Source organism: Cinclus cinclus, chromosome 13 (assembly GCF_963662255.1).
Source record: "Cinclus cinclus chromosome 13, bCinCin1.1, whole genome shotgun sequence".
Lineage (NCBI taxonomy): Eukaryota > Metazoa > Chordata > Aves > Passeriformes > Cinclidae > Cinclus > Cinclus cinclus.
The window spans coordinates 4,350,080-4,375,609 of NC_085058.1; the positions used below are offsets into that span (position 1 = coordinate 4,350,080).

Sequence of the window (25,530 nt, forward strand, 5' to 3'; positions counted from 1 at the left end):
AACTTAAGAATGAACAACAGTACGCAGCCAATTGTGGATTATCAAATAAAGTAATTTAACTAAATAATTTCTGTGGACTTAACTGCTGGCAGCCAGGGTAGAAACATGGGACAGAAGCCATGCTGAGAGTCATGACAGAGGCCAACTCTCTTTTCTGTATCATTGCTATTTCATGCAGCACCTCTGTGATGCTCCACTACATAACATCCACCAGCAAACTGTCAAATACCCTGAAGGTAAGCAAAAGCATCACTTAAAATAAAATGCAAAGCTATGACAAATCTGAAAGGTGCATGGGATGAAAGGGAATAAAAAAAAAAGTCAAAAGTGAAAACTGCAGAAACTGCCAAATACATGACAAGCTTCAAACGTGATTTGAGATATGTCGCAACTTAAATTTAAGGGAGAAATGGTTTCTCCAGGAAGGAGAGAAATGAGTGGAAAAACCACATGGCAGGACCCCCATGTACACACCCATACACAATTAAAGGAAACTCAAGAATACTGCAAATGCTGCAGAAGTCCCCTAATCTCAGCAAAGAAAAACAGTGTGAATGGGCCATGGGAATGGGAAAATGAGAAACAGAAAAGCCCCTAGGATCTCTCTGCAAGAAGCTGAGCAGGACCTTTAATTCTCCAATGCACTTTCAAATCCCCAAGTAAGAGCTACATGAAGTAAGTAATAAGCAGTAAATTTGTAGTGGATAAGAGCAGTAAGTAGTAAGTACAAGGAGTTTAATTGTGGTTAAGACATTTTTTTCTAACTGGCTTGAGATTTGCAGTGGAAAATTTATCTCCCTGGCATTGTTAAAATGGGACTCTTCTTGTTGTGATCTCAACTAGAATGTAAGACAGAGTCAGCACAACCACAAACTGAAAGCACCTTTGCTCTAGCAATGCACTGAGAAACATGCTCTCCAGATCCTGCCTTGTCAAAGTCAATTTAGTTTTGATTTTAAGTCAGTTTGAGGCTCACCTCTTCCTCCCCTGCATGTCATACCCACTGCTCTCAAAATCCATTGGCATGTGTTGAAAACCTGAATTTTCACCACCCTGCATGTTCTTGTGCTAGATCTAAATTATGCCAAAACCACTCAGTATTTGATGAACTCCATGCCTGCTGCCTGGGGATGTCAGAGAAGCAGCTAGCTCCTGTCACCTCCTGCATTATGTGAGAAGCTCCACAGGGACTAAAACCATGCTAACACAGGGCAGAAAAGTTTGGGGACTGTGAGCAAGAGGCACCAAAATTGTGGTTATCTATTTTATGCCTTGCAGAAAGCCTGCCAGAAAGTGTGGACACATGATATGGGAATAAAAAGCAAGACTCAGTGAGGATAAGGCTAAATTAATTCATTGCTCCTGCAGACACCATGGAAGAAGGAGCTAGAAGGATTCCTACACTGACACCACACACCGGGGGGAACATAAACCAGCCCAAGCCTCCAAATTCAGACTGTCTTGTGGAAGAATAAAGACACTGGGCAGTAAATAGACAAAGAAGAGAGATGAGACAAGTATAAGGAAACTCTCATCCTTAAGCAGTGTTACTACTTCTGGACTTGGGAAAAGTCAATGCAGCTTCTCCCTTCTGGCCACATGGAAGAACCCAGGCTCTCCAGAGGAGCCAACAACTACATGTAAGGTAGGAAGGTAAGGAAGATCTAAGCTGCAATGGCTCAGGCTACCTGGACTTCCCAAACACCTTTGCAAAATCCTTCACTACAGGATTTTGAGGAAACTAAGGTACCACCACATAGGAGATGGGAGTTTGCTTGAATAAGTAAACGGTTAGAAGAAAAGAATAAGCAGTCCTTTAACAGAGCAAAGTCCCCAGGAAGTTCTGCTGGCATTTGGGCTCTTCAAAATAACCTCTAAGTATCTGAGAAAGTTAAACAGCAAAGACTGATGATCATAACTCAGTAACTCAGCATGTTACAGATAAGGGCTGACCATGAGGGCTGGCTACAAAAAGGATGTGCAGAGCTGAGGTAATAAAATGAACCAAGCAAGGAACATACTAGAGCTGAGGTAACAGCAAGAGAAAAAAAAAAAACCTAACTGGTATCTTCCTGCTCACACTCAACCTTTTCTCAACACCTGCAGAAGACACGAGGTTGGACATCCTGCTCAGGAGGATCACAGGAGGTTCTGCTCATCCCTTCTGCACCAGGAGCTGCTGCACTTGTCAGGAGCCAATGTGCAGCCATGCTGGGCTCCCCACCAAAGCTTAGTCTTGGACACAGAGTGGTTCCTCCTTTTGCAACTCTTCTGCTTCATATAAGAAATTATAACTTTGTTCCAGATGTCACATTTTTATCTCTGTCGTAGTTTTCCATGACTTTTCAAAGAAGTCTGGCAGCAATTTGAGACATTCATTAGTCAGTTATTTCTAAAACATGTTATTTCTAAACCAGGACAGAATTGAGTTGTGTAATGTCTGTGTTTTTCATATACTCCCATAGCCTACGCTTTAATCAAGAGTTATTTATTACAAATTTTCTTTAATTCTGGTTTGCCTGCCACATTTCATTTGGGCTGTTCTTCCACAAGTCACATTCACACACAGACAAATGCTCAGAAACTCAGCCATTTTGTAATACTTGAACTGATTCCCATTTTTACTTATTAGCTTCTTCAAAAGGGGAAAAAAATTAAATATTCACTGAGATATAGTGCATAATGAAAAAATACACTACTCAAAAAAAGTCTGTCTGTTAAACCCAATCCTGCGGCCACAGAGGTGTCTGCAAATCAGAGCATTTACAGTAACACACAATTTGCCCCAAACAGTGCCTGTGGAAAGGGAACTGGCATGAGCAAAGAAACATTCCAGCAGTTTTAGTCTCTTTGCTGTTCCAGAGTTAAGTGATGAAGTCCACATCTACTTAAGAGCTGCCCCAAGACTACAAGTGTCCAACTTGACATGATCATCATGGAGCTTCATTTAAAAAAAAAAAAAAGTATTACTAAGGACTCAAAGGTAAACAGTCATAGGGGAACAGAAACTGTATTTGCAGAACTGTTAATATTTTAAAGAATGCTTGCCCCTAACACATTCAAACCAAAGATCCCCTGACAGCGGTGCCCTAAAGCCCCAGTTCTTCCCAAATCCAGCCTTTTGCAAGCTGTAATTTTTCTACCTCAGGCAGAGCTGCAGGGACAGCCAAAGGATCACAGACAGAGATTATTAGCAGGATCCTCTTGCTATTAAAAAAAATAGTGACCAATTACTACTTAAAGTTAACCTTTAACTTCTCAGTAGCTCTCCCTTAGTGGGATCAATGCCAGCAACCTGCATCCCTCAGCAGGGATGCTTTGACTGTAGTGGTGTACAGTGTACAATGTACTGGTTTTGAGAGGACAGCTGGCATGCCTTCATCTCTGCCTCCCTGTGCTCCCCCTTCCCACATCCTTCCAGGGTGACTGTGGGCCACACTACAGTCAAGCCCCAGAGGCTTGGAGTGCTATTTTTGACTTATTTAAACCATCCAGGTTACAGCACTGCTACACAATGTTTTACCAACCTGAGGAGAAGCAGTGGGCAGAGAACTGAGTCTGCTGTCACTGTGATAACTGAACTATACTCCTGCCCAGGTTCTCTCTAAATGACCACATATCATTGCATTAATGTATTCAATTCACAGATGAAAAACACCCCTTCAACAGAAACTCAAGATCATTCATTTGAAGAAGAAAAACCTAGAACCCTAATGTAGAGATTATATCCTAATTAACCATTAACCATCCTAATTAGCACAACAGCTATTGTTATTTCCTTATGGCTGCAATTTTGTCAGCCTAAGGAGCCAATGCCACTGAGGGAGCCTGCCTCTTCAGCCAAAGGATATGATCATGAGACACCCTTTAATCTCAAACTTCTCCCATCCATTCTCTCTTCTACCTTCAGCTCACTCCCACCTCACATCAATTCATCCTCAGCCTCACTGCTGCATCCAACCTCCTCCCATCGACCTTTTGTATTTGTATCCCTGAACCTCACTAACTCTTCAACACTCCCAAATCCAGTGTCCTTCTCAGACCTGCACCAAGACCAACTCCTACACACACATCTCAATCATCCCAATACAGCAGGATACTTAAGCTTCAGTAAGCCACTCCAATAAAAACTTACCTCTGGAAACAAAGGCTATCAAATAAACACAAAATGTATTTTTTATGCATGGAAAAATCTCTGGTTAAGGCTTTAGTGTAAATCTGGAAACTTGACAGCTTAGAGAAACAAAGTGGAATTGCAAAGGAAAAAATCCACTAGTATCACAGATCTTAGACAATACTGCATCAAATCAGCTTACTTCTGAATTTGCAAAATGTGGATATGGGTAATGCAAATGAGACTGATAGTACTGCAGACTTAATCAGCATATGCAGCTTGATAATGAGGATGCCATGGAAAGAGCAAACAGAACTCTGACTGCAAGAAGATTGAATTGAGTCTGGCTTACGGGAAATAAGATTTTACTAAGTCGAAATGTAAAGTTTGTCTATGTAATGGTTAACTAGATGACTGTAGTAAAGTATTACCAGCCTTCCTCTAAATGGTATATAAGCACATGTAGTGCTCAGTAAAAACTGGATTCTGATCACCATTCAGTGTCCCCATCTCTCTTTCATCGTCGGTAATTGGTGCCCTGTGTGAGGAAAAGCACCGGCCAAACTGGCAGCAGTCAGTGAGCCCCTGGAACTGAGAAGTGTCGGTGACAGAACTGCATTTGGGCCCACAGTCATCTGTTCCACAGGATGTGACAGGTGAGACAAAGGAACTTAAGTATGGGACAGGATATGTCCACCAAAAGACACGTCTATAAAACCATGCTCACTGTTTTAGGCAAGCATGGCTCCCCCCTCCCCAAGCAAGACCGTAAGTCACTTCTACGATGGGTGTCACGCATGTTTCCTGACATCATCCCCTCTTCCATCTTCACCCTCTGCTACTGGGGCAAGGCTGGCATTAAGCTCTACGATCCGGCCACTCTGCCTGGCCACAAGCGAGAGCTGCAAACGCTTCCTGCACGGAGGGCGGTTGTGGACGCGGTTGAGAAGCGGGAGTGGAGCGAGGCTGCCTGTGAAGCTACTCTGAGGTGGCTGTAACCACTGTGCCAGACCTAGACCTGTCCAGGTCGTGCTCCCCATCCCCTGTCTGCACGCCCTCCCCGATGAGTGCCAGGGGTTAGAGCCCAGTTGCCACCCACAGTCCCACCGCTAGATCACCAGCGACCCCAGAGCTGCCGAACGCCTACCGCTTACACGGTGGACACTGACTCTAGCAGCGAAGGGGAACTCAATCCCTTTGACCCTGGCTACACAAAAGATCCGGACTTGTTCTCTGTGGGTACACATAATAATTGGTTACAGATAAAAAGAAAGCCCTTAAGGACAGAGACTTTGCTACTGCTGCTGAAATCTTTGTTGCCCCCATGCAACTCGGCCCAAGGGGGGAAACCCACAATGGGAGCCTTCGGGATGCTCTGAAATTAAGGCACTGCATCATACTGAAGCAGAATATGGCTTGGGGTCTCCTTACTTCAGTAATTTATTAAGAGCAACGTTTACTACTCACCTCACGGCTTCTCATGATGTTAAGTTTTTAGCAAATCTTTTGCTTACACCGATGCAATATGCAATATTCATGGCATAATGGAAAAAAAGACTGGAAAATTTACTTGTAACATATGCAGGGCACTCTACCAAGCCCTGGCTGCCTTAACTATTGACCACCTAGCAGGGGAGGGGCTGCATACTGATCCTAATGGCCAAGCTGCTTTACCAAGAGAAGCTCTCGAGGGTATCAAGGAGGCCTGGCTTTTCTTAAAATTCCTGATGCCAAAACCCCGCATCAGTCTTTCATAAATATTAAACAGGGTCCCCAGGAGGCTTATATGCAATTTGTCGACAAATTAAAACAAACACTGGAGAGACAAATTGATAATGAACTAGCAAGGGAGGTTATACTCCTTAAGCTGGCCATAGAAAATTCAAATGAAGACTGTAAGCACCTCTTGAAATCCCTGCCCCCTGAGCCTGAGCCCACATTGATTCAAATGACAGAAGCCTGTAATTGTCTGGGAACACTGCAGCACACCACAGCAGTCACCTAGCAGGCTGTGGGGCAGGGCGTAGCTGATGCTTTTGCTGCCCTGAAGTTAGTGCCTAGAAAGCAGTGGGTTTGTTTTGGTTGCGGGGAACCCGGGCACGTTAAAAGAGATTGCAAGAAAAAAGGGATATGGATATGGGATACAGAAACCCAAGACCCATGAGATGTGCCCTCGCTGTCAAAAAGGCCCTCATTTCACTAACCAGTGCTACTCTAAGTTTCACCAGAACTTCCCAGAACCAGAAGTTTCAGCCAGCCTTTGCAGCAGGGAAACTTCCCTCGGAGCACGGGGCTGCGACGTGCGGACACAGAAATCCCACAGCAACCAGGAGCAGCCTTCATCTTTCAACCTGCCCGGCCTCCACTTGCCAGACCATCGCAGAACTACGTGCAGCCACTCCAGACAGCACAGGACTGGACACATCAACAAATGACACAGTAATGTTGTGCAACAGCAGTGTTTTCTCTCCCTACAGGCGTCTATGGACCTTTGGCACCCGGCTACCACGCACTGCTCATGGTAGCAATGGTAGCAAGGTAGGTCACCTACCTCGATAGCAGGATTGTTTGTGCTGGCCTTGAACACTTTCAGGGATGCAGCAGCCATGGTTTCTCTGGATTGGAGATTGTGTTTATTGTCCGTGGTGTCTGTGGCAGCATTAGACACTTCAGAGGGCGCCTTCTCCTCACAGCAGAATTGAGCAGCCCATCACCACTACCTGGGCTCTCATTCCCCCGCCTGCCACCCACAGAGATCTCCAGTCACAACTCCAGGTTGCCTGGGGCATCATAGGTGCCCAGAAGGAAGAAGAATGCAGGAGCAAGACTCTTCCTTTTAGTGCTATGAGACACAAGCTTCCAGCCCCATTTCCATTCCACCCAGGACAACCCCCCTGTCTCCAGCTGTCCTCTCCTTACTCTCAGCCATATCCTGGCCTGCAGGTCACAGCCCTGCTCCTTATCCTCTTCCCTCCAGCTGTTCTCAGTCCTCCAGGGCCTGCAGGAGCACCAGGGCCAGGCATGGGTGGGGAAGGAGGAGAGGGTGGGATTGTGGCCTCATGGCAACAGATCAGAAACTGATTTAAGCAGACCATGGAGCTGCATCCTGGCTTTTCTTCCTCACCAGCCTCTCCTCCCTCATCCTGATGCTCTGGTTTGGCCTCGGGTGCAGGCTCTGCTATCCTGCCACTCTGTCTTCACTCCCAGCGATCCCCGTCATCCCTGCCTGGAGCTCCATTTCCCCAGCATGCTTTCATCATAACATCTTCCATCCCTTTGCTTCTAGAAAATCCACAGGGAAAATTTCCATATAAAACAAAATCCATCCTCGCTAGTGCCTAAGGACTGCATTAATCACTTTTGGTTTGGGACAGGGAGAAAACAGTGTTTTATAAAGCCAAGGGAATTTTTTGCTGATTTTCAACCCTCTTGTTTTCTAAATTAAAACATGAACTTGAAGGGGGAAAGGAAGAGAAAAACAGGAAAAATACAGCTGCTGCCTTTCTTTTTTTTGCTGCTGGGAAATTATCAGGGCCGCATGTGGTTCTACTAGCTCCTGGCAAATTTTATCCAATAAATTATAAAGCATTGATTTAAGACAGGGAAGGAAGAAGAAAAAGAAAAGGCAGCAATAAAACTGCTTTTAAATTACTCAAGTAGGTGGTACATAAACAGGACACGTGACAACTCACTGAAAATTCTTACTGGACCAAAAAAAAAAAAAAATAGAAAATAAGAAGGAAAAAAGTAAGGAGAACAAAAGGTTCAAGAAAATTCAGAGGTCCCAAGTTTATGTTTTGTACTTTATTCGAGTTGTTGGCTACCTTGGTGGATTTTGGGTAATCAAATCAAGGAAGAAAGGAAAAGAAAAAAGGATTAAACATCTCTGGTTACTAGTAGATGGACAATTAAGCCTAAGAGGGCCAGGAATTACTTTTAGTTCTTGCACATATTATTTTGCACTAGTCTCTTCTTGCCAAGAAAATAAGTAAGTTCCATCTTAAAACCAGTTTGTGTCTTTTGTTCCGTTACTTCTGCTGCAAAGCTCTTCCAGAATTCATTCCTCTGATGATTACAGACTGTCCTCTGATTTTCTATGTAAATCTATTTCAGTCTGTTCTTCATCATTATTGCCCCTAAATTTAAAAGTTCCTTTCTACAAAGATCACACCAGATACAGGGTGAGAATGGATACAGAGGACACTGTGTAATGAAAAGCACATCCTAAATGCAGGCACCAGGAGCTTGTATGGGTTTTGTTCCTCTTCTGTAATTTGAGCCCTGAAAAATGTCTGATGCTGATGAATTGCCTAGAGCAATTCCTGTGAGTACAGGAAGTACTTCTTGTGGGCAGATTTAGTTTCTGGTGAAGGAAAAAAGTGCCACTGTACTCACCTTAATACTTTGTCTGCTTCAGTGCTGAAGAAGACCTACACTCATTTACCAAGCCTTTGCCGAGCTTAAACTCATAAAAGGGTTTTAATTGCCCCTTAAGAGATCATATTTCCATTTCTGGTCATTTGCCCTTCAGTTATTTCAGTCTATCCTGATAAACAAAACAATACCCTCCTCTCCAGCTCGGTTATTTCTAGCAAGAGGGACACAGCCCTGACTGGTGCTGCAAATTGACATAAGTCTCCTGCACAGTTGTGTCCCCTCAGTCATTCAAAGACTTCTCAAGACCAAAAATTCTGCCTTTGGTTGCTTTTCATACCATTCCTACTCAGTCTTCAAGATCATCTAGATCCTCCTGTAAAATACTCCCCATTTTCCCTGACTTACTTTCTTAGTTTGGTTCAGCAATTTTTTTAAGACAGTCATCCTCAGAGGTCTCCGTAACACAAATATTGACTGCACAGATACCCAAAACCATCCCTCAGGAGATCTCATAAAACAAGTGATCCCAGTTGCAATTATTTCTGGGAGTTTGCCTGATTCTGCTCCAACCTCACAATCCAACTTCCCCAGTATATCCATTCTTCATGAAGTACTCTAACAACCATCTCACTGAACATAAAGGAGATGACGATAAAATAATTTCCAAAAATAAAGACTAATTTGGCATAAACTACACCTACTTAAATATCCTTCCCCCCCCACCTTGCCCCCCAAAAATCTTGCTGTAGAACACACCACTGTATCACACCAAACAGACCTGAAGTTACATGAAACATCTGGTACCACCTCTTCAACATCTGGACAAATATAATGCCTACGTAGAGCACAGCTTCTGGTTTGAACAAATCCAACCTACCAGCTATTCAAATTCCCATACTGCTTCCTTCTTGCATTTCAGTGATAGAAAAGCAGTACACAGGCCCCACTGAGCAACTTGATTCACAAGCTTGAAAAAAATTGCAGAATTGGCCTCACTAGTTGCCAAAAAAAGGCAAAGTCACTTGGACCCATTAAGATGATCCATTCAAAACATACATCTAATAAATCCAGTCCTTTATGTTTCTGAAGTGGATGATTTAAACCTGTATCCTGCCCGCAAAGACATGGAGATCCTATCCCACCATGGTATTCAGCTGGGAGGAACTGCCTTCATTCTACACATACTCTGCATCAAAATAAACCCTGCCGTACTCTGAGCAACTGCAATCATGTACATGTTTAAAAACACAACATTAAGGCCAAGCTCTCCATCTTTTTTTGAAGGTCTTTCCTTTAGAAAACCACAGCACCTCCTCAACCACATCATCACTCCCATTTCTTCTTCCCGCTTTCTCCAAATCTCCTCCTTTCCCTGCTGTACAGACCACATTTCTTTCTTCCTTCCTGCAACAGAACTGTGACCCAGCCATGTCATTCACATTTTGGCCACACCTAGGAATGTCATTCACCCATTATCCATCCCATTTATGTGGGATTTACCCACAGCCATGTAGGAATATAACAACAGCTATTTCCCAAGCCATCATCTGGAAGAAAGAGAAAACCCAACAATCCCCTTTCAAGCAGCTCTGGGAAACCTGAAAATGTCAGAGTAATTCACAAAGTCATGGTAAGGAATTCCAATTAAAGTGAAAAGTCTTAAGTATCAACACAGAGTATGTTTTCTCATGGAGCAGAGCCAGCTCAGGCTCTTCCCCCTCTCCAATCCAATCATTCGTGTCTCTTATCACAGGGTGCTCATCCTTCAGCTCCTGGAAACATACTGAAAATAAGTCTCCCTCCTGCTATTTCTTTCCTCCATCAACCCCGTTGGATCAGCCCTTCTTTCTTAGCAAGGTGCCACACCAAAACCATATCCAAAACAGTTTTTGACTTAAAAGCACCATACCTAAGCACTTCAAAGCCCATTTGGTTTCACAAGTTACAGTCACACTGGATGTGCATCCAGATTTGGTGTCATTTAACATAAAAGCTTCCAAGAACATGGATCAAAAATCACCTGGCTTATTTCCCACAGGTCTCCACCTTCTAGTACTAACCCAGGTGCTGCAGATAAATTGCTTTTACCCTTTCCCTTCAGCTGAAGTTGCTCTTCCCATAATACATTCATCTAGCCTTTCCAAGCATCCTCAATTTTTAGGGACAATCTGGTATCAAGAATCTGAATAGTCACAGACTAAAAGCTTTAGGCCATAATACAAAGTGGACCTGCCCTGCTACTTCTTGAAGCTCCTTAGAAAGCATAAATCAAGCCATGCCTTTATCAGAAAGCATCAGTACTTCCTAGTTTCTCAGTGAGACATGGCAAAGAGTTTGTGCGTGAATTCTGAGATTGAATAAGAAATTTAAAAATACAAAAAATTTCCAAATACAAAAAATTTCCAAATTATCAGAGTGCACATTTTTGCCATCTTTAAGAAACCATGACAATCACACCCCATACCACCACTTCTAAACCAGCATTTCAACACAATGAGACAGACATCAGGTATGGAGGAAGAAATACACAGCTTTTGTTCAAAAGACACAAAACTGTGATAAAACTCTAGATAATTAGTCTCTTGAGATAGAGGGATGTGCTTCATAGCCAAGTTTGCCCACAACAATTAGTACTACTTCTGCATCCTGACAGATTGTCCCACCACTGCAGCGTGCTGCGGATCAAGCATGACAATTGGTGTGGACTGTGGTTTTAATTAGATGTACCAGTATGTAAATCATCACCTTCTGCCCTGTGGACATAGTGGTTTGGAACCACAACCAGGGCACTAACATGTTCACTACATCAGTGTTACATCAATGCCTTCCTCAGCAACGCAATTTCAGAGAATCAGAGAATCCCAGACTGGTTTGAGTTGGAAGAAACCTTGAAGACCATCTTGTTCCACCCTTTGCCATGGGCAGGGACACCTTCCACTAGACCAGGTTGCTCCAAGCGCCATCCAACCTTATCTTGAGCATTTATCATGATGGGGCAGCCACAGCTTCTCTAGACAACCCATGCCAGGGCCTCACCCCATCACAGGGAATAATTTCCCTACACTCAATTTCTACCACTGCACCAAAAAACAAGTGTCCTGGCACAACTCTGCAGATGATCAGTAACTTGATCCTCTCCTGCTTATACCAATATTTCTCTTTTTTTTTCTGACCAAAACAGAAAGAACAATCCAAGGAATTATATTCATGCAGAGTCAGGGTATCATCTCGGAAAGGGGTGGCCATGTTCTTCTATTCCAGGAGTTTATGACACACATTCCAACAGCTTCACCTACAACCTTCTCACACCATGACTAATAGCATTACATTCATTAATGCCCTATATGCAAAAGCTTCAGCTTCTCAGACCTCAATACTGCTGGGAGCTACACTGTGTTATCCACGTCACCCACACCTTTTCACTCGGACAGCTCAGCGAATCAGGGACACCTATGAGACCACTGAATTTCACCCATCCTTTTACCTCTCAGCCCAGTGACACCAAACACCTGGGCTCTGGTAAAAGGCAGTGGGATGGTTTCCATCAGCTACTGCTAAATCCAGACACACGATTACAGGCATGGGGCACAAATGCTTATTTCCCTTAGAAATGTAACTTTATTGAAACAGATGTTCTGGGAACAGCATGGAGCACCACTGGGCAGCCTGGAGGACAGCAGAAACAGTGGAAAAGGACTCTCAGAGCAGCGCATGCATCCTGTGGAGTGTAGAGGGAGGAACTGGTTTCAGAAGCTCAAAGGTAGCCTCTTTTTACAGTGCTTCTCTTCAGAAAAATAGCACAAAAATAATCACACATCTAGCAGAACTACTTGAAGTGAGAGGTGTAAACTCTGTTCTTGGTTAAGTTACAGAATAAATGATTTGATTAAAAGCTAAAAATACTATCACACATTCTTTTCCTCTTTAAGGAGCTCTTGAATTGATAATCCTACAACAGAAATAGGACGTACATTTTTAATGCCACTGATTAACATTTTAGCTCACTTTGGAACAATCCTTTCTCCTGGAATTTTTAATGCCAGACTGCTGACATTTCCTAAAAAATAGTTGAATAATATTTAGCTGAAAATTATAGTTGAAATTATAGTTGAAAAATAAGTTAGGGTGTTGACAGAGCGCAGTGCTTACTTGCCTGCCTCAGGAAAGAAACCTGATTATGTGGCCACACTGCCATTTTTTACAATATCAAAACTACTCAGCCATAATCTATTTCTTTTTTTTGTTGGCTGATGAATTTAAGATTCCAAAGCATCTAAACTGGACCACAGCAACCTCAATACTCCTGCAAGCCATTGAAGCAGCACAGGGAGGCTCTGAGGAATGCAACAGTGTTCTGTCACTGTGTCAACAGTGTCAGAACAGTGGTTCTGACAGCCACAACAGAGATGTGGTCATCCTCCCAAATGATGGCATGGAGTCCTGTTTTTTGTGGTCCTTGCACTGGGAGCCAGCTGAGCTGGCAGCCAAACTAAGCTGGAAAGCTTTCACCTTATCCAAAGAGATAAGAAGAACGGAGCCCTCCTCCTCTTCAACTGCAGGTTGGTTAACACTTGAACAAGACCGACCATGTCTTCCAAAATAAAAGCCATAAACAAAGTGTATGGTCCTGGTACACGACAATAATCATCTTCTCTTCATCAGGAGAAATCTAAGCTGGAGTTTAATTTAAGGGGATTCCAACCAGGTCCATAAAGGTGGTGGAGACCTGAGCAGGGCAGCACAGGAGAAGGGCAGGAAGCCACCAACAAGGCTTTTGAACCCTGCTATGCAATCATGGCACCCACTCACCCTGTTACCATCCAAAGGGCAAAAGTAGCGAGAACCAGCCTTCCACCCCATATACCACAGCAAGCCTGTCCAACACACAGCTGACCTCACCAACAGCAACAATAACACCCGATGTACAGTGTGTTACAGGGAAGGTTCTGGCACCAGTTCCAGGAAAGGCAACATTAAACCGTGCTAGATCTCTTCCAGCCACGCTTACAGCACAAAAACCTGTTTCAGGTAACGCTCAGCTGATCCTCCCCTACAGCTTTTTTGCACACCTCATCCAAGCGACCTTTCATCTCCATCACCTTTCTCTGATACTCAGAAGATCTCCATAGTCTCCTTACTATGCTCTTTTAACTAGCAAAGGGCAGAAAGAAGGCAAGCAAACAACACTAAACATCTCTTCACACACGCACACATCTGGGCTAGTGTGCATTCCAAATCTGTACCACAGGCACTTTCTCAGGCAAAGCGACTCATTTGCCACCACAATGCTACTTTTCCCCTTGAGGACAATCTCTTTAAACTTGGAGAGATTTAACTAATAACATTAAAATGATGACTTACCAGTCTCTCATTATCTTCTGAGGTTCTCTGGTAATGAGCTGCTAAAGAAGTGTAATCCTGCTCCTGCTTGTTACACTCCAAACACTTAAGTCCATGACGGATTAGCCTCTGTGGGTCTGTGTAGAGAGGCAAGGCTGGCTGAGTGTTCACAGAAATCCCTACCCCGCCTCCTGAAGCAGCACTGGACTTAGGTGGAGGAGAGGACGAGAGCAAAGTCTGAGGAGCTGGAGAGACTGAAGAGCTCGTAGGAGAAGGTGAAAACATTTGGTCTATGGAAATTGGTTTCATAAGCAGCTGAGAACACTGCATGATAAATCCCTTGCTCTTATGATCTCGTGCATGTTTAAGCAAGCTACACTTATTAAAAAAAAGGAGCATAGTTGAACACTGAGTGCACATGACTTCAATGTGAACGCTTCGCCTACTATAGTGTTGAGTCAGGCTTTTCTCTAAGGCAAATGAGTCCCCACATTCCAGGCAACAATACCCAGAAGCAGGTAAATTAATACTAGTGTCAGGTGGGGGGCTGAGGTTTGGAGTATATATCGGCACTGGATTGGCACTGTGTAGCACTTTATGGAATGCCTCCATGACAACGGGAGCAGCTTTCTTGACTTGGTGCACCAGTGGCACTGACATCTGTGTCACTTGAGGCTGGTTTCGCCTCTGTGCCGATGTCTTCACTGTAACAGATGCAGCAACACTGTGGGGGACCAAGTTGAGATTTGCCAAGTGTACAGCTTTGGGAAGAAGGCTGGAGGTGTTCGTGTTGGATGGTTGTATCATGGTACCCTGCTGCTGCCTCTTGACCCCCACTTTTATGGCACCGCTGCCACAGTTTGGCAGTGGAGACAAGGACACAGTACACGTACTGTTCGCAATATCTGTTTTCATACTGTCTGAGTAAGGACTCATCACATTTGACAGCTGGATAGCCACAGCAGCCCTGATTTTGGTTGAATTCCTGCCAGCCTCACTTTCTGTAACTGCACTAGTGTCAGGGGATGGGAAAGATTTGATAAACTCTTCGGCAGAAGAGGTTTCCACAGGTGACTCTTCTGAAGATTTTCCCAACTCATAATTTTCTGGCAAAATTCTAGTTACAGTCCTTTTAATTTCACCAGAAGATGTCTTGATAGTCTTTATTCTAACTTTGGGAATAGCTGGTGGAGAGCCAGCTGCCATGGAAGGAGAGCCTTTCTCACTGCTGTCGCTGCACACACTCCGAGGACTCTCAGGCTGCTTGCTAGCCTTCCTCACCACCTCCAAGGGGCTTCGAGGACTCTTTGGCGACTTGGGCATTTTTGGACTTCCCTTCGTCCCGTCTTTAAAAGGGCCAGGTTCCTTGGTAAAATTTGGCTGATCGCTTTTTGGAATGCACACAGCCTTTTTGGCCTGAAGAGCTACTAACGCTGCCACACAGGATGACAACTTGGAATGAGTTGGCTTTAACCTCTGCCGAGGTGGTACTGACAAAGACATGTTTAGCTCAGGCACAGACCCCTTGCTGTCTCCTGAATTATTGTGAGGGAGGTCTCCAAACACCAAACCTTCTCCAAGAAAGCTGTTGGTAGCTAACAAGTCCTTGCTTGACTCTGCAAACCTCTCCACTGCTCTGTCTTGCTCTCTCCTGCTTATTTCCAGCCTATTCTGTGTCTGGCAGTGGACGTCCATCTTCTGTTCCTTTTTACAGTACTGATCAAACATGCTTAATTCGGGCTCTGGCACCTTCCTAAGATGATCTAGGACTGAAGCTCCTGTTGGTACATATATTGAAGGCGGTGGAAAATAAGGAGTTTGGGCATGTTTGGGTTTATCCCCAATACTGTTCTCTTTGAATGTATCTTCTGGTTCAGGGCTGGAAATGGGGCTAAACTGACTAAATGTTGGCAAAGGCTCTGACTTGGACTCGTCCAGTTTATCAGAGTAACCTCTTGAGCTGTCACCATTAATAAAAGTTGAGTCAAACTTGCCATAATTATGGACTAAAGCATGAGCCTCGGCTGGCAGATCGGAGCCACGAAACCCATTGTGTAGCAGACCAGTTCCAAGGTGATTCCCCTCCTTTTCTGCCTCAAAAGACTCCTGGCGACTTGTGTTCTTCACTATCACACTCACAACAGGTGCATCAGAGGGAGGCAGAGAGTGGGATAAGGGCACATTCTCATCGATGCACATTCCCGATGACTTCAAGTGATTCTCACTCTCCTCCCCAGCTGATGGAATGGTCTCCTTAGCATCGAGACTAGTTGGATCAGGGATGTCAAAAGCAGCCAAGAGGTCATCGAAGTCAGGGGTTTTCATGTCCCCCATGATGAAAGCTACAATTAAAAAGCACAAAAAATTCTTTGTCATGTACATTTCCCCCATGAACAAACTTCCTAAGACTCATGTGCATCAACATCTTCTGTGACAAAAATCAGAGCTGCTCAAAGCCCGGGATGTGGGCAGAGCTGCTCCTCAGAGGTGCTTCAAGCAGCATGGTGTGAGAGAGCAAGCATCCCCTTATCCCAGGATTCCCGAGAACAAAGCTAGCACAAGCACGACCTTTGAAACGACACCCAGCTCATACAGGGGACATCTTTTCAACCGGCCAGGTGCATCACTAGTCCAAAGCCAGCCATCATCATGAGCCTCAACAGAAGGTTCTGAAGTACATTAGCAGAAGGGGTTTTTTTTTGTTTGGCTGGGGTTTTTGTAGAGCTAATAGGAGCAATCGCTGCTGATTTCTCAACAGATTGTCACATTTGAAGAACTCAGTCCTTCCTCAAGGAAGAAAGGCAGGGGCAAACAGGTGGCCCAAGAGACACAGACCTGAAAAGTGATATGACTCCCTACACTAAGCAACTTAAATAATAGAAATATTCAGTAAGTATTTCAATAAAACAGTTCCAAGAAGAGTTATATGAAACAGGGGCAATCCTTAACTAGGATGTGAAGCAAAAACTGCCCTAAGATAGAATAAGATATAAGATGTAACCAAATTGTAAGAAGAAATGGTGTTCCCAGCCAGCTCTTTTCTTTCTCAGCTCTTCAGCAAGGAAGTGGGGACTTGGAACACTCGACACAGCAACCTACAACAGGAATAATCAAGCACTGATGAGATGCATGAAAACTGACAGCACAGAATTAACAGAACATTTGTGTTCACTACTCTCAGGGATACTGGATTTACACTGTTAAACCAAAATATTTTCAAGTTGATATACAGAGACTTCAGAATAATTTCAGTCATTCTTTTAATATATTTTATTTAAACTCCAAATTTATGTGAACTGGTGCATGCTGCATGTGGGGGAGGGGAAAAAAAGCCCAAAATGTGTCAACAGAACTAGCAGGGAACCACTTCCTGCTTGGCAAGGAACATCCACAGGCAAGGTAAGTCCTGCCACACTCAACTTGGGCTGCAAGAGTGCTGCTAAAGTCAGCAGCAAACAAGGGAGACTTGAGGGGGTGGCAGGATTCCAGGACAACAGGGAAGAACTGGGAGGTGCAGGCAGAGAGAAGGACCACAGGACAAAGCAGAGGGAGAGAGAGAAGCCATCTGATGCCTTCTCAAAAGGAGCCTGATTTAAAGCTGTTGTCATTATTGACAATTCAGTTTAGAAGTTTGTCAAGCATCACATTCAAACCAAACAAAGCTCAACGCTTCTGGCCAGGCTGCTGGACTGGGGAACAACTCCTGGGCCAGGAGAAATCCCTTCAGAATGGAGCACAGGGACACGGTGGTCTTTGAGCTTTAGTTCAGCTATTCCTCCAGACAAGTCCCAGAGGTGCTGCTTCAGTTAATCTACTGCAAAACATTCTGCAGAGATTTACTTGGCTTAAAAGTGGTTTGATGGGGCTGAACTTAAACTCGTTCTTAAATTAAACCACAAATATGAAGGTCCACAGAGGGCTATGCAATAATTTACAACCACATCCCTCAAGGAATCACAGCTGGGCATGAAATCCCTGGAAGCCCAAATTATCCCCATGCTCCACATCCAGCTCTTGATAAGGACTTTGGAAACAACACAGATTACTGTAGTTGGCAAAGGCATGGACCTGAAACTTCCCGTTCCTTTAGGTGGGAAAACTTGTACCAGCTGGGAGAGAGGTAGGCACCACACAGCTCCCAAAATTTCTGGCACACATATCCTCCCAAAGGAAGACATTTCATTCCATAATCTGGCATGCTTGACTTTTGTACAGAGAAAAATGAGCCTGCCAATCATTCTAGACCTTCCCTTTCCCACTCTGGAAGACCTCTCTGCATCTGTGTTTCAAACTGCATGACAAAATAAATCCCATATATCTGCAGCATCTCAAAATATCCTTTTCTTGGATGAAACCTTGCTTTTTCAGAAGCATTTGTGTTCATCTTTGAGTCTTATAAAACACCATTTTACTGTCTTTGCAATCATGAGAGCACAAGTCTCTTACCCAAGTATTTCTCCACAAAACTGCACCTTAAACTTGTTATACACAAAGCTACACTTTCTCAGAATAAACTAAGTTTTGACCCAGATTCTAGAGAATAAGTATATTACTGACAGAAGTGATTTTTAAATAACATAAATTTAAACTTTAACAATGTTTACCTCTGATCACAGATAACAAACAGTAAAAGGGTATTAAAGAAAATTATGTAAACTAGCTTGCGAGGAAAGCTAAAAAACCAGACCTTTATCCTTACTCCATCATTCTTGTGCAAAGGACTGCAAACCCAAGCTTGGGATCCAGTGAAAACATAAGAGGCTGAGATTTGCAAAGCAGTAGGAGAGGTGAATAAAATGAGCAAAGAAGGACTTATGGAGTAAAGGGTGTATTTCAGTGTGCGAACTCAGCCTCACTACAGCACTTTTCTCCAGGAATCAGGAAAGCTAGAAGGCTCCAACCCTGGGGAAGGATGTGAAATCCCAGGGCCATGTGCTATGGATAAGCTTCAAAGTCAAGGAGAGGCACCACAGGACCCACATCCTGCACTCACTCCATACAAACCTTTTGCTAGTGGTGCTATTCCCAGGGACTTCTGGAGACTGGAAGTAGGTGCTCTGCAGCTTTCAAACTAGGGAGGAGGTTTGAGATTGCCACTTAATAGTGAAGCATGAAACCCCAGATATACCAAGGAAATTAATCTCAGAACAGCTTGGGCTGGAGGGGACCTTGATAACCATCTAGTTCTAATTCCCTGCGGTAGGGAACTATTTATCACGCACACTGCCATTACCAAATATTGGTAATTCTGCAAAACAACAGTGTACACGTGAAAACATCTGCCAAGGACTGCTCAAGCCGGGCTGGCGTCTCTGGGAGCGATGCAGAGACTGCATGACACTGGAATCCCATGGGAAGGCAGGGATAGCGGGAGCCAGAGGCGCAGGGAAGGCAGGGGATGGGGGAAGCAGCCGCGCAGCGGCTGTCAGGGTTGCGGAGAAGCCACGGGGCAGCCGCAGCTTGCGGAGGGCTAAACCGGAGGGCGGCTCAGCGGCAGGCGGAACCCGGGGCTGTGACACCCGCGAAAGTTTCATGAACCCGGGGCGGTTCTCAGCGCCAACGGGGCCGCTAAGCTGGGGACTCGTCCGGCCCGCGGCACTCCTGCACACACAGAGGCACACCCCCACGCACACATCCACACACACATTCCCCCCCATCCCACGCCGTCCCCACCCGAGACAAAGGCCGGCCCGGCCGCCCCCCGCGCTGACAGTCCGGCCCGGCCAGGCCCCGCCGCACGTGGGCCGCCCGCCGAACTTTGTTTGTCGCGGCGCCGCCGGGCCGGGCCGGGCCGGGCCGCCGCGGGCACCGCAGCCGATCCGGGGCAGGGACCTGAAAAACGGGGAGAGGCGGCGGCCTGCGGGCCGGAAGAGCCGATGCGAGAGCGCAGCGCTCGGTGAGCCGCCGGCGGGGCCGCCCGCCCTGTCCGCGGGGCGGCAGCACCGCCCGGCCGCGGGGCCGGCGGGAGGGAGGGAGCGCGGGAGGGCGGAGGGCAGCGGGAGGGGCGGGCCCGGCACGGCCGGGCCCGTGCGGGCGGGCAGGACTCACCCACGCAGGCAGCTCCTCCGGGCCCACCGGGCCCGCGCGGCCTCACCCCGCACCGGGTACCAACGGCCGCAACATGGCGGCGGCGGCAGCGGGTGGGGCCGGGGGCGGGCCGGGGGCGGGGCGGGCACAGCGGAACCGCCTTCCCTTCCCTTCCCTTCCCTTCCCTTCCCTTCCCTTCCCTTCCCTTCCCTTCCCTTCCCTTCCCTTCCCTTCCCTTCCCTTCCCTTCCCTTCCCTTCCCTTCCCTTCCCTTCCCTTCCCTTCCCTTCCCTTCCCTTCCCTTCCCTTCCCTTCCCTTCCCAGGCCCGGTCCTTCTGCCGCCGAAGCCCCGCACTCCCGCTGTTCTAAGGTTTCCTCACCAAAACCTGCCTCACGTACGTACGGCTCCCGCTTCAGTCCCCGCTCCGTGTCTTCATTCAGCTCTTTCCTCGCTGCGTCCCACACCCACCCTGACCCGGTTTACTCACTAGTACACTGATCGACCCACTGATCTCACATAAAGGTGAGAGCAAAGATGTGTGGAGCTCCAGGCTGGTAAGCCTCACCCTGATCCCTGGGAAGGCGACAGAACCAGTAACCCTTGGAACTGTTTCCAAACACGGCGAGGACAAGGAGGTGTCTGGGTTCTGCCAGCACAGGTTACTTCTATCCCCGATAACTTGATGCCTTCTGCATTGAAACTGCTGGAATGATAAATTTAGATTAGAGGTTAGGGAGACATTCTTTCCTGTGAGGGTAGTGAGACCTTGGTTGTCCAGATAAGCTGTGCCTGTCCCATACCTGGGACTGTCCAAGGACAGGTTGGATGGGCCTTGGAGCAACCTGGTCTAGTGGAAGGTGTTCCCACCCCTGGCAGGGTCTGGAACAGGGTGAACTTAAAGGCCCTTTCCAAACCATACCAATTCTGTGGCAAGTTCAGGGGATGAAGAGAGAGTGGTGGATATTGTTTGTTCTCCACCCGTGTCCAGTTCTGGGCTCCTCAGCACAAGAGAGGCATGAAGATACTGGAGAGAGTCCAGGGAGGTGCCATGGAGATGATGAAGTGTTTGAAGCACCTCCCCTGTAAAGAATGGCTGAGAAAGCTGGGGCTGTTCATCCTACAGAAGAGCAGACTCAGGGAGGGCTCATCAATGTCTACAAGTACCTGCAGGGAAGGTGCAAAGAGGAAGGAGCCATCTTCTTCCCAGTGATGCCCAGCGCCAGGACCAGAGGCCATGGGCACACGCTGATCCACATCAGGAAATACTTTTTCTCTGTGCTGGTAACCACAGGCTGGCAAGGTTGCCCAGGGAGGCTGTGGAGTCTCTGTTCTTGGAGGTGTTCAAAAGCAGTCAGGATTTTCTGAGCACCCAGCATTAGCTGGCCCAGCTTGAGGCTGGACCAGATGACCTCAGGAGTTCTTTTCCAACTTCAAGTACTCTGGGATGCTGGAAGTACTGGAAGTACTGCTGGAAGCACTTTGCATCGAGGTGTGGATATGCACACTCGTATCATAATAAATAAATCTTGAGGTTATCTTCCCATGAACTGACATTTTAATCATCTACTCCCAGTACCAGGCGTACAGCATTGCTCATACTACATTTGTTTCTCATCTATTTAAATAATTAATTTTTTTGGTCCCCATGGGCAAAAAAAAAAAATCCTTTTTTTCTAACTGACACGTGTAGCTTCACATCCTTGATTTCTGAAACAGTGTCATCACTTTTCTCCTTTGGAGGTGATAAGCAGTTTCCCAAATTGAGCAAAAGGACAAAGGGAGTCACAAAGAGAAAACATTTTCAAAATTGCAACTGTTGCCTCTAATTTTAGCACAACTCTATGAAAACCTCTAAATTGTATCTAGTAAGAGAGCTGACCTTTGTTACACAATTTACTAAAAGCTGTCACAGTCCTGAACAACTTGCAGCTTGTGAAAAAGCTGTGGTAATTTGAAGGATTGTGATAATTAAGAAATGTAATACCAATGGGAATTTAACTGCATCCCTCAGATGGCCAAGGAGGAGAAACAGCCCTGGAGTGGCTGGGGTCCCTTCCTCAAGACAGCAGATACACAAAATGCTCTAAGGAGAGTCTATGTCTTTCAGCATGACCTAAAAATTATATTCCTTTTCTTATGTTTAGCCCAGTGTGGTGATTTGACAAATCTGGAAACACAATATCTTCCTTCTCTTTGCTTTTCTTTTAAAGTTTAAATTTGTCCCTTTAGGCTTGTTTTGTAAAAGTTGTGGAATCCCCATCCCTGGAAGTGTCCAAGGCTGGACAGGTCTTGGAGCACGCTGGTCTAGCCGAAGGTGTCCCTGTTCATGGCAGGGGTGTAGGACAGGATGAGCTTTAAGGTCCCCTCCAACCCAAACCAGTCTGGGATTCTGTGATTTGATGTGGAAAAGACAAAAGCTGGTGATCCAAGGAGACAATGTACAGAGCAGCCCTCTGCACTTGGGAGGTGCTCAGGCCTGAGCAGGGAGCAACATTGGTGGGACCCACTGGTGGCAGCTCAGAGACGGAAGCCCCTGGATGAAATACTCTTAAGCTACATCCAGCTACATGCGAGAGTTTAACTTTTAATTCTTAACCTGCATGGGGTTGTTGGTGCTTGCTTTTTAGCTGGGGGAAATGGTTCTTCCCAGGTGCTAGTGCATTGAAAAGGGTATGGAGGCAGGCAGGCTGGCAAGGACAGTGAGACCCCATGCTATTTTTAATAAAGTCTTGAGCATTCATGTCTAAGCAACTGTCAGTCTTCACATCAGCGATGCATTTGTTTCTGCCAGAGGTCTATGTTGTAGTGAATTACCTTGAGCTGGTTGCAAAACTTGTGTGTTTCAAAACTATAATTAATGTTTCAGAAACTGCCTGGAAGATTTGTTATTGGCAGGGTGAGTATAGATCCCCAGACACAACCATTCCTCTAAGATAACACTGTAGCCCTTGGTGTTACCTACACACACACACAAAAAGTGGTGTAACTTAAATCAGGGTAATTAATTGCACAGGTGTCTTCTGTACACATTTAAAACCATTTCTACCTACCACTTTGGCTTTTTGATCTTACTCACTCCCAGGGCCTGCCCTCTTCATTGCCTCAAACTGGTTTTTTTTCCATCTTTTTCCTTATTGACACAAATATTGATGAGCTGATGCATCTCTTCAATGAAGATCACTCTTTACAACCACTGATCCACCATAAACACAGGAAAATCTACCTCTGCTCCACATTCATGCTCACTCAGCACAGCTTGTGGTGGTTGTGATACTCTCTTGCAGTGATGGAGCCCTGACCTTAAATTCTTTAAAGTCAAATCTAAGAGAACAAAGCCATGTATCCCAGCAAGTTTGGGAACAGAAATAAGAACCATAATTGGCAAAATCCCAATAGAGAAGGACTGCTTCATATCCTGACATGCTTCTGTATCCCATTTGTGGGAATTTGGTGACTTCCCAGTTGGAGACATGATGAGATAGACAGATTTCTTGCTAAAATGCCAAGGATACACATTGCCTGTATCAGCTTTTTCTGGTGCAATACCAAACCCTTTCTACTACTCAACCAGAAGACTAGGAGAACAACTTCCAGACAGCCAGTTTTCTTCACCCATGAGAACTGCAGGCTTCAGTGCAGTACAGACACTCTCCAAGTTCTGAACAAGCAAGGACCCTTTGTGCAATCCTCTGTGCTGACAGCAGATCCCTGGGCTCCGTGTTGCTCTGCCTGAGTAGAGCTGATGTGCCCATTTGAGGGGCTCCCCATGACTGCTGAACATGAATATGCTGAACATATTTACACCATGGACTTCCTGGCTGGACTGGTCCTGGTATTGCTGGGCAGTGATACCTCCAGGGGTGGAGACGCCACCACTGCCCTGGGCACATGTGCCAGTGCCTGAACATCCTTTCGGTGAAGAAAATTTCCTTAATATCAAACCTAAACCTTCCCTAATGCAGCTCAAAGCCATTTCCTCTTGTTGTCCTGGGAGCAGAGCTCAATCCCCACCTGGCTACACCCTCCTGTCAGGGAGTTGTGCAGAGCCAGAAGGTCCCCCATGAGCCTCTTTTTCTCCAGCCTGAGCCACCCCAGCTCCCTCAGCTGGTCCTGGTTCTCCAGCCCCTTCCCCAGCTCCACCCCCTGCTCTGGACATGCTCCAGCCCCTCAATGTATTTTTGTCATGAGGGGCCCAGAACTGCCCTCAGGATTCAAGTTCAGCTTACACATAGTCTGACAAGTGATTGTGTAGGCAAAAATAAAGACTGAGATTCTTGACTCCCATGTGGGATCCAGCTGAACAGAGAGATGCTGAGGTAGAGTGACCAGCAGCATTGAGCCACCGCCCACATTGCTCCTGGAAACTCTCCTGAATTTTGGTAAAAAGTTTAAACAAAGCTTGAGAAAATTGCAGCAAAAGTAATTCCATAAGGGTTCTCTGTCTTAAAGTGTCAGTAGCACACTCCTAGCAGTATCAGTGCAGTTGTATTTTAAAAAAAAAACTTCCCAAGAAAGCTCAAGAAATTGCTTTGCACACTCACAAGAAGAGGGGTAGGACTGTAGATGTTGGCACAAGGTCAATACATGGTACAGGTGTAGCTGAGGGGTAAGTGACATGTTTTTCCCAACAGGAGGAACAGGCAACCAATGTGACCATGCTTAAGGTAAGGTAGGAAAGAAGAGGTCAGTAGATTAAATTATCCTGCTTCAAATTATCTCACAGAGTTAGGACAGGCATTTAGGAGAACATATGAATATGTTTCCAGATGTTAAACAAAGATAAGGGTAAAATAGCTCCAAAACAAGGGGCTAATGTACAGAAGCTAATTCCACTACTAGAATAAGGATAAATAACTCAGAAATGAGACCATCTAGTGCACAGGCCCCTCCCCCAACACCCCCCCCCCCCTTTCCCCCGACCATGCCACTTCTACCCTGGCCCTTACATACTTAATTACCCTTCTTTATGCTTCTGGTTGTCGAAATGACCTCTGGCACTTGCCCGGGTGCTCACAAGGACCTGTGCTGATCCTCCTTGTGGCATAGTGAAAAGGTCACGGGGGACTCTTTGAGGCATCTGAGCAATTTAATGTAAAGCTGGGTGCAAGTGGGGTGGGTCCAGCCCCAGGCAGGGTGGCACATGTTGAGGCTTTATCCCAGAAACGGTGCTGAGGAGCTGGATTTCAAATTGTTCCCAATCTGGGGCAGAGGCTTTTCTTAATAACTAGGGACAAGAGGATAACTGGGAACCAGAGGATTTTTCTTCTTGCTTTCCAAACCTTCAAGTTTCTAGGAATCCCACAGGTGAGGCAAAAAAATCCTTTGTGTTTGACTTCCACCCTGCCATATTAATAACATATTAATGTCATACTAATGGCATACTAATGCATTTGCATCAGGAGCTGGGATTGACCTGGGTGGTGTCCCAATGCGTGTCCCCTGAGGAAGTCAGGGTGTGCTCCAGGGCACTCTGCTGCTCTCACTCGTCCTGGGTAATCTTTCCACCAAGCTCTCAGCCAAGGGAAAGACCAGCACCTTGGAAAAACTGCTAAATTTTCAATTTGGCTTCAATTTTGTTAACACAATTGTCTTGCCTTCAGCTTTGTGTCTTGCATTGTTTCACAGATGAGGGCAGAGCCCCCCATATCTACTGCAGGGGGATAAATGTAGAC

At 45.8% G+C, this 25,530-nt stretch overlaps 1 protein-coding gene across 1 annotated transcript in view; it reads right to left on the minus strand.

Moving 5' to 3' along the window:
- ZNF592 (zinc finger protein 592) overlaps positions 1-16,641 on the minus strand; it is a 38,492-nt gene extending 21,851 nt beyond the window's left edge. Inside the window, exon 1 of the mRNA XM_062501316.1 lies at positions 13,853-16,641. Coding sequence (XP_062357300.1) covers positions 13,853-16,222 — 2,370 coding nt within the window. The 5' untranslated portion in view covers positions 16,223-16,641. The remainder of the gene's footprint in view (positions 1-13,852) is intronic.
- Positions 16,642-25,530: the final 8,889 nt, after the last annotated feature.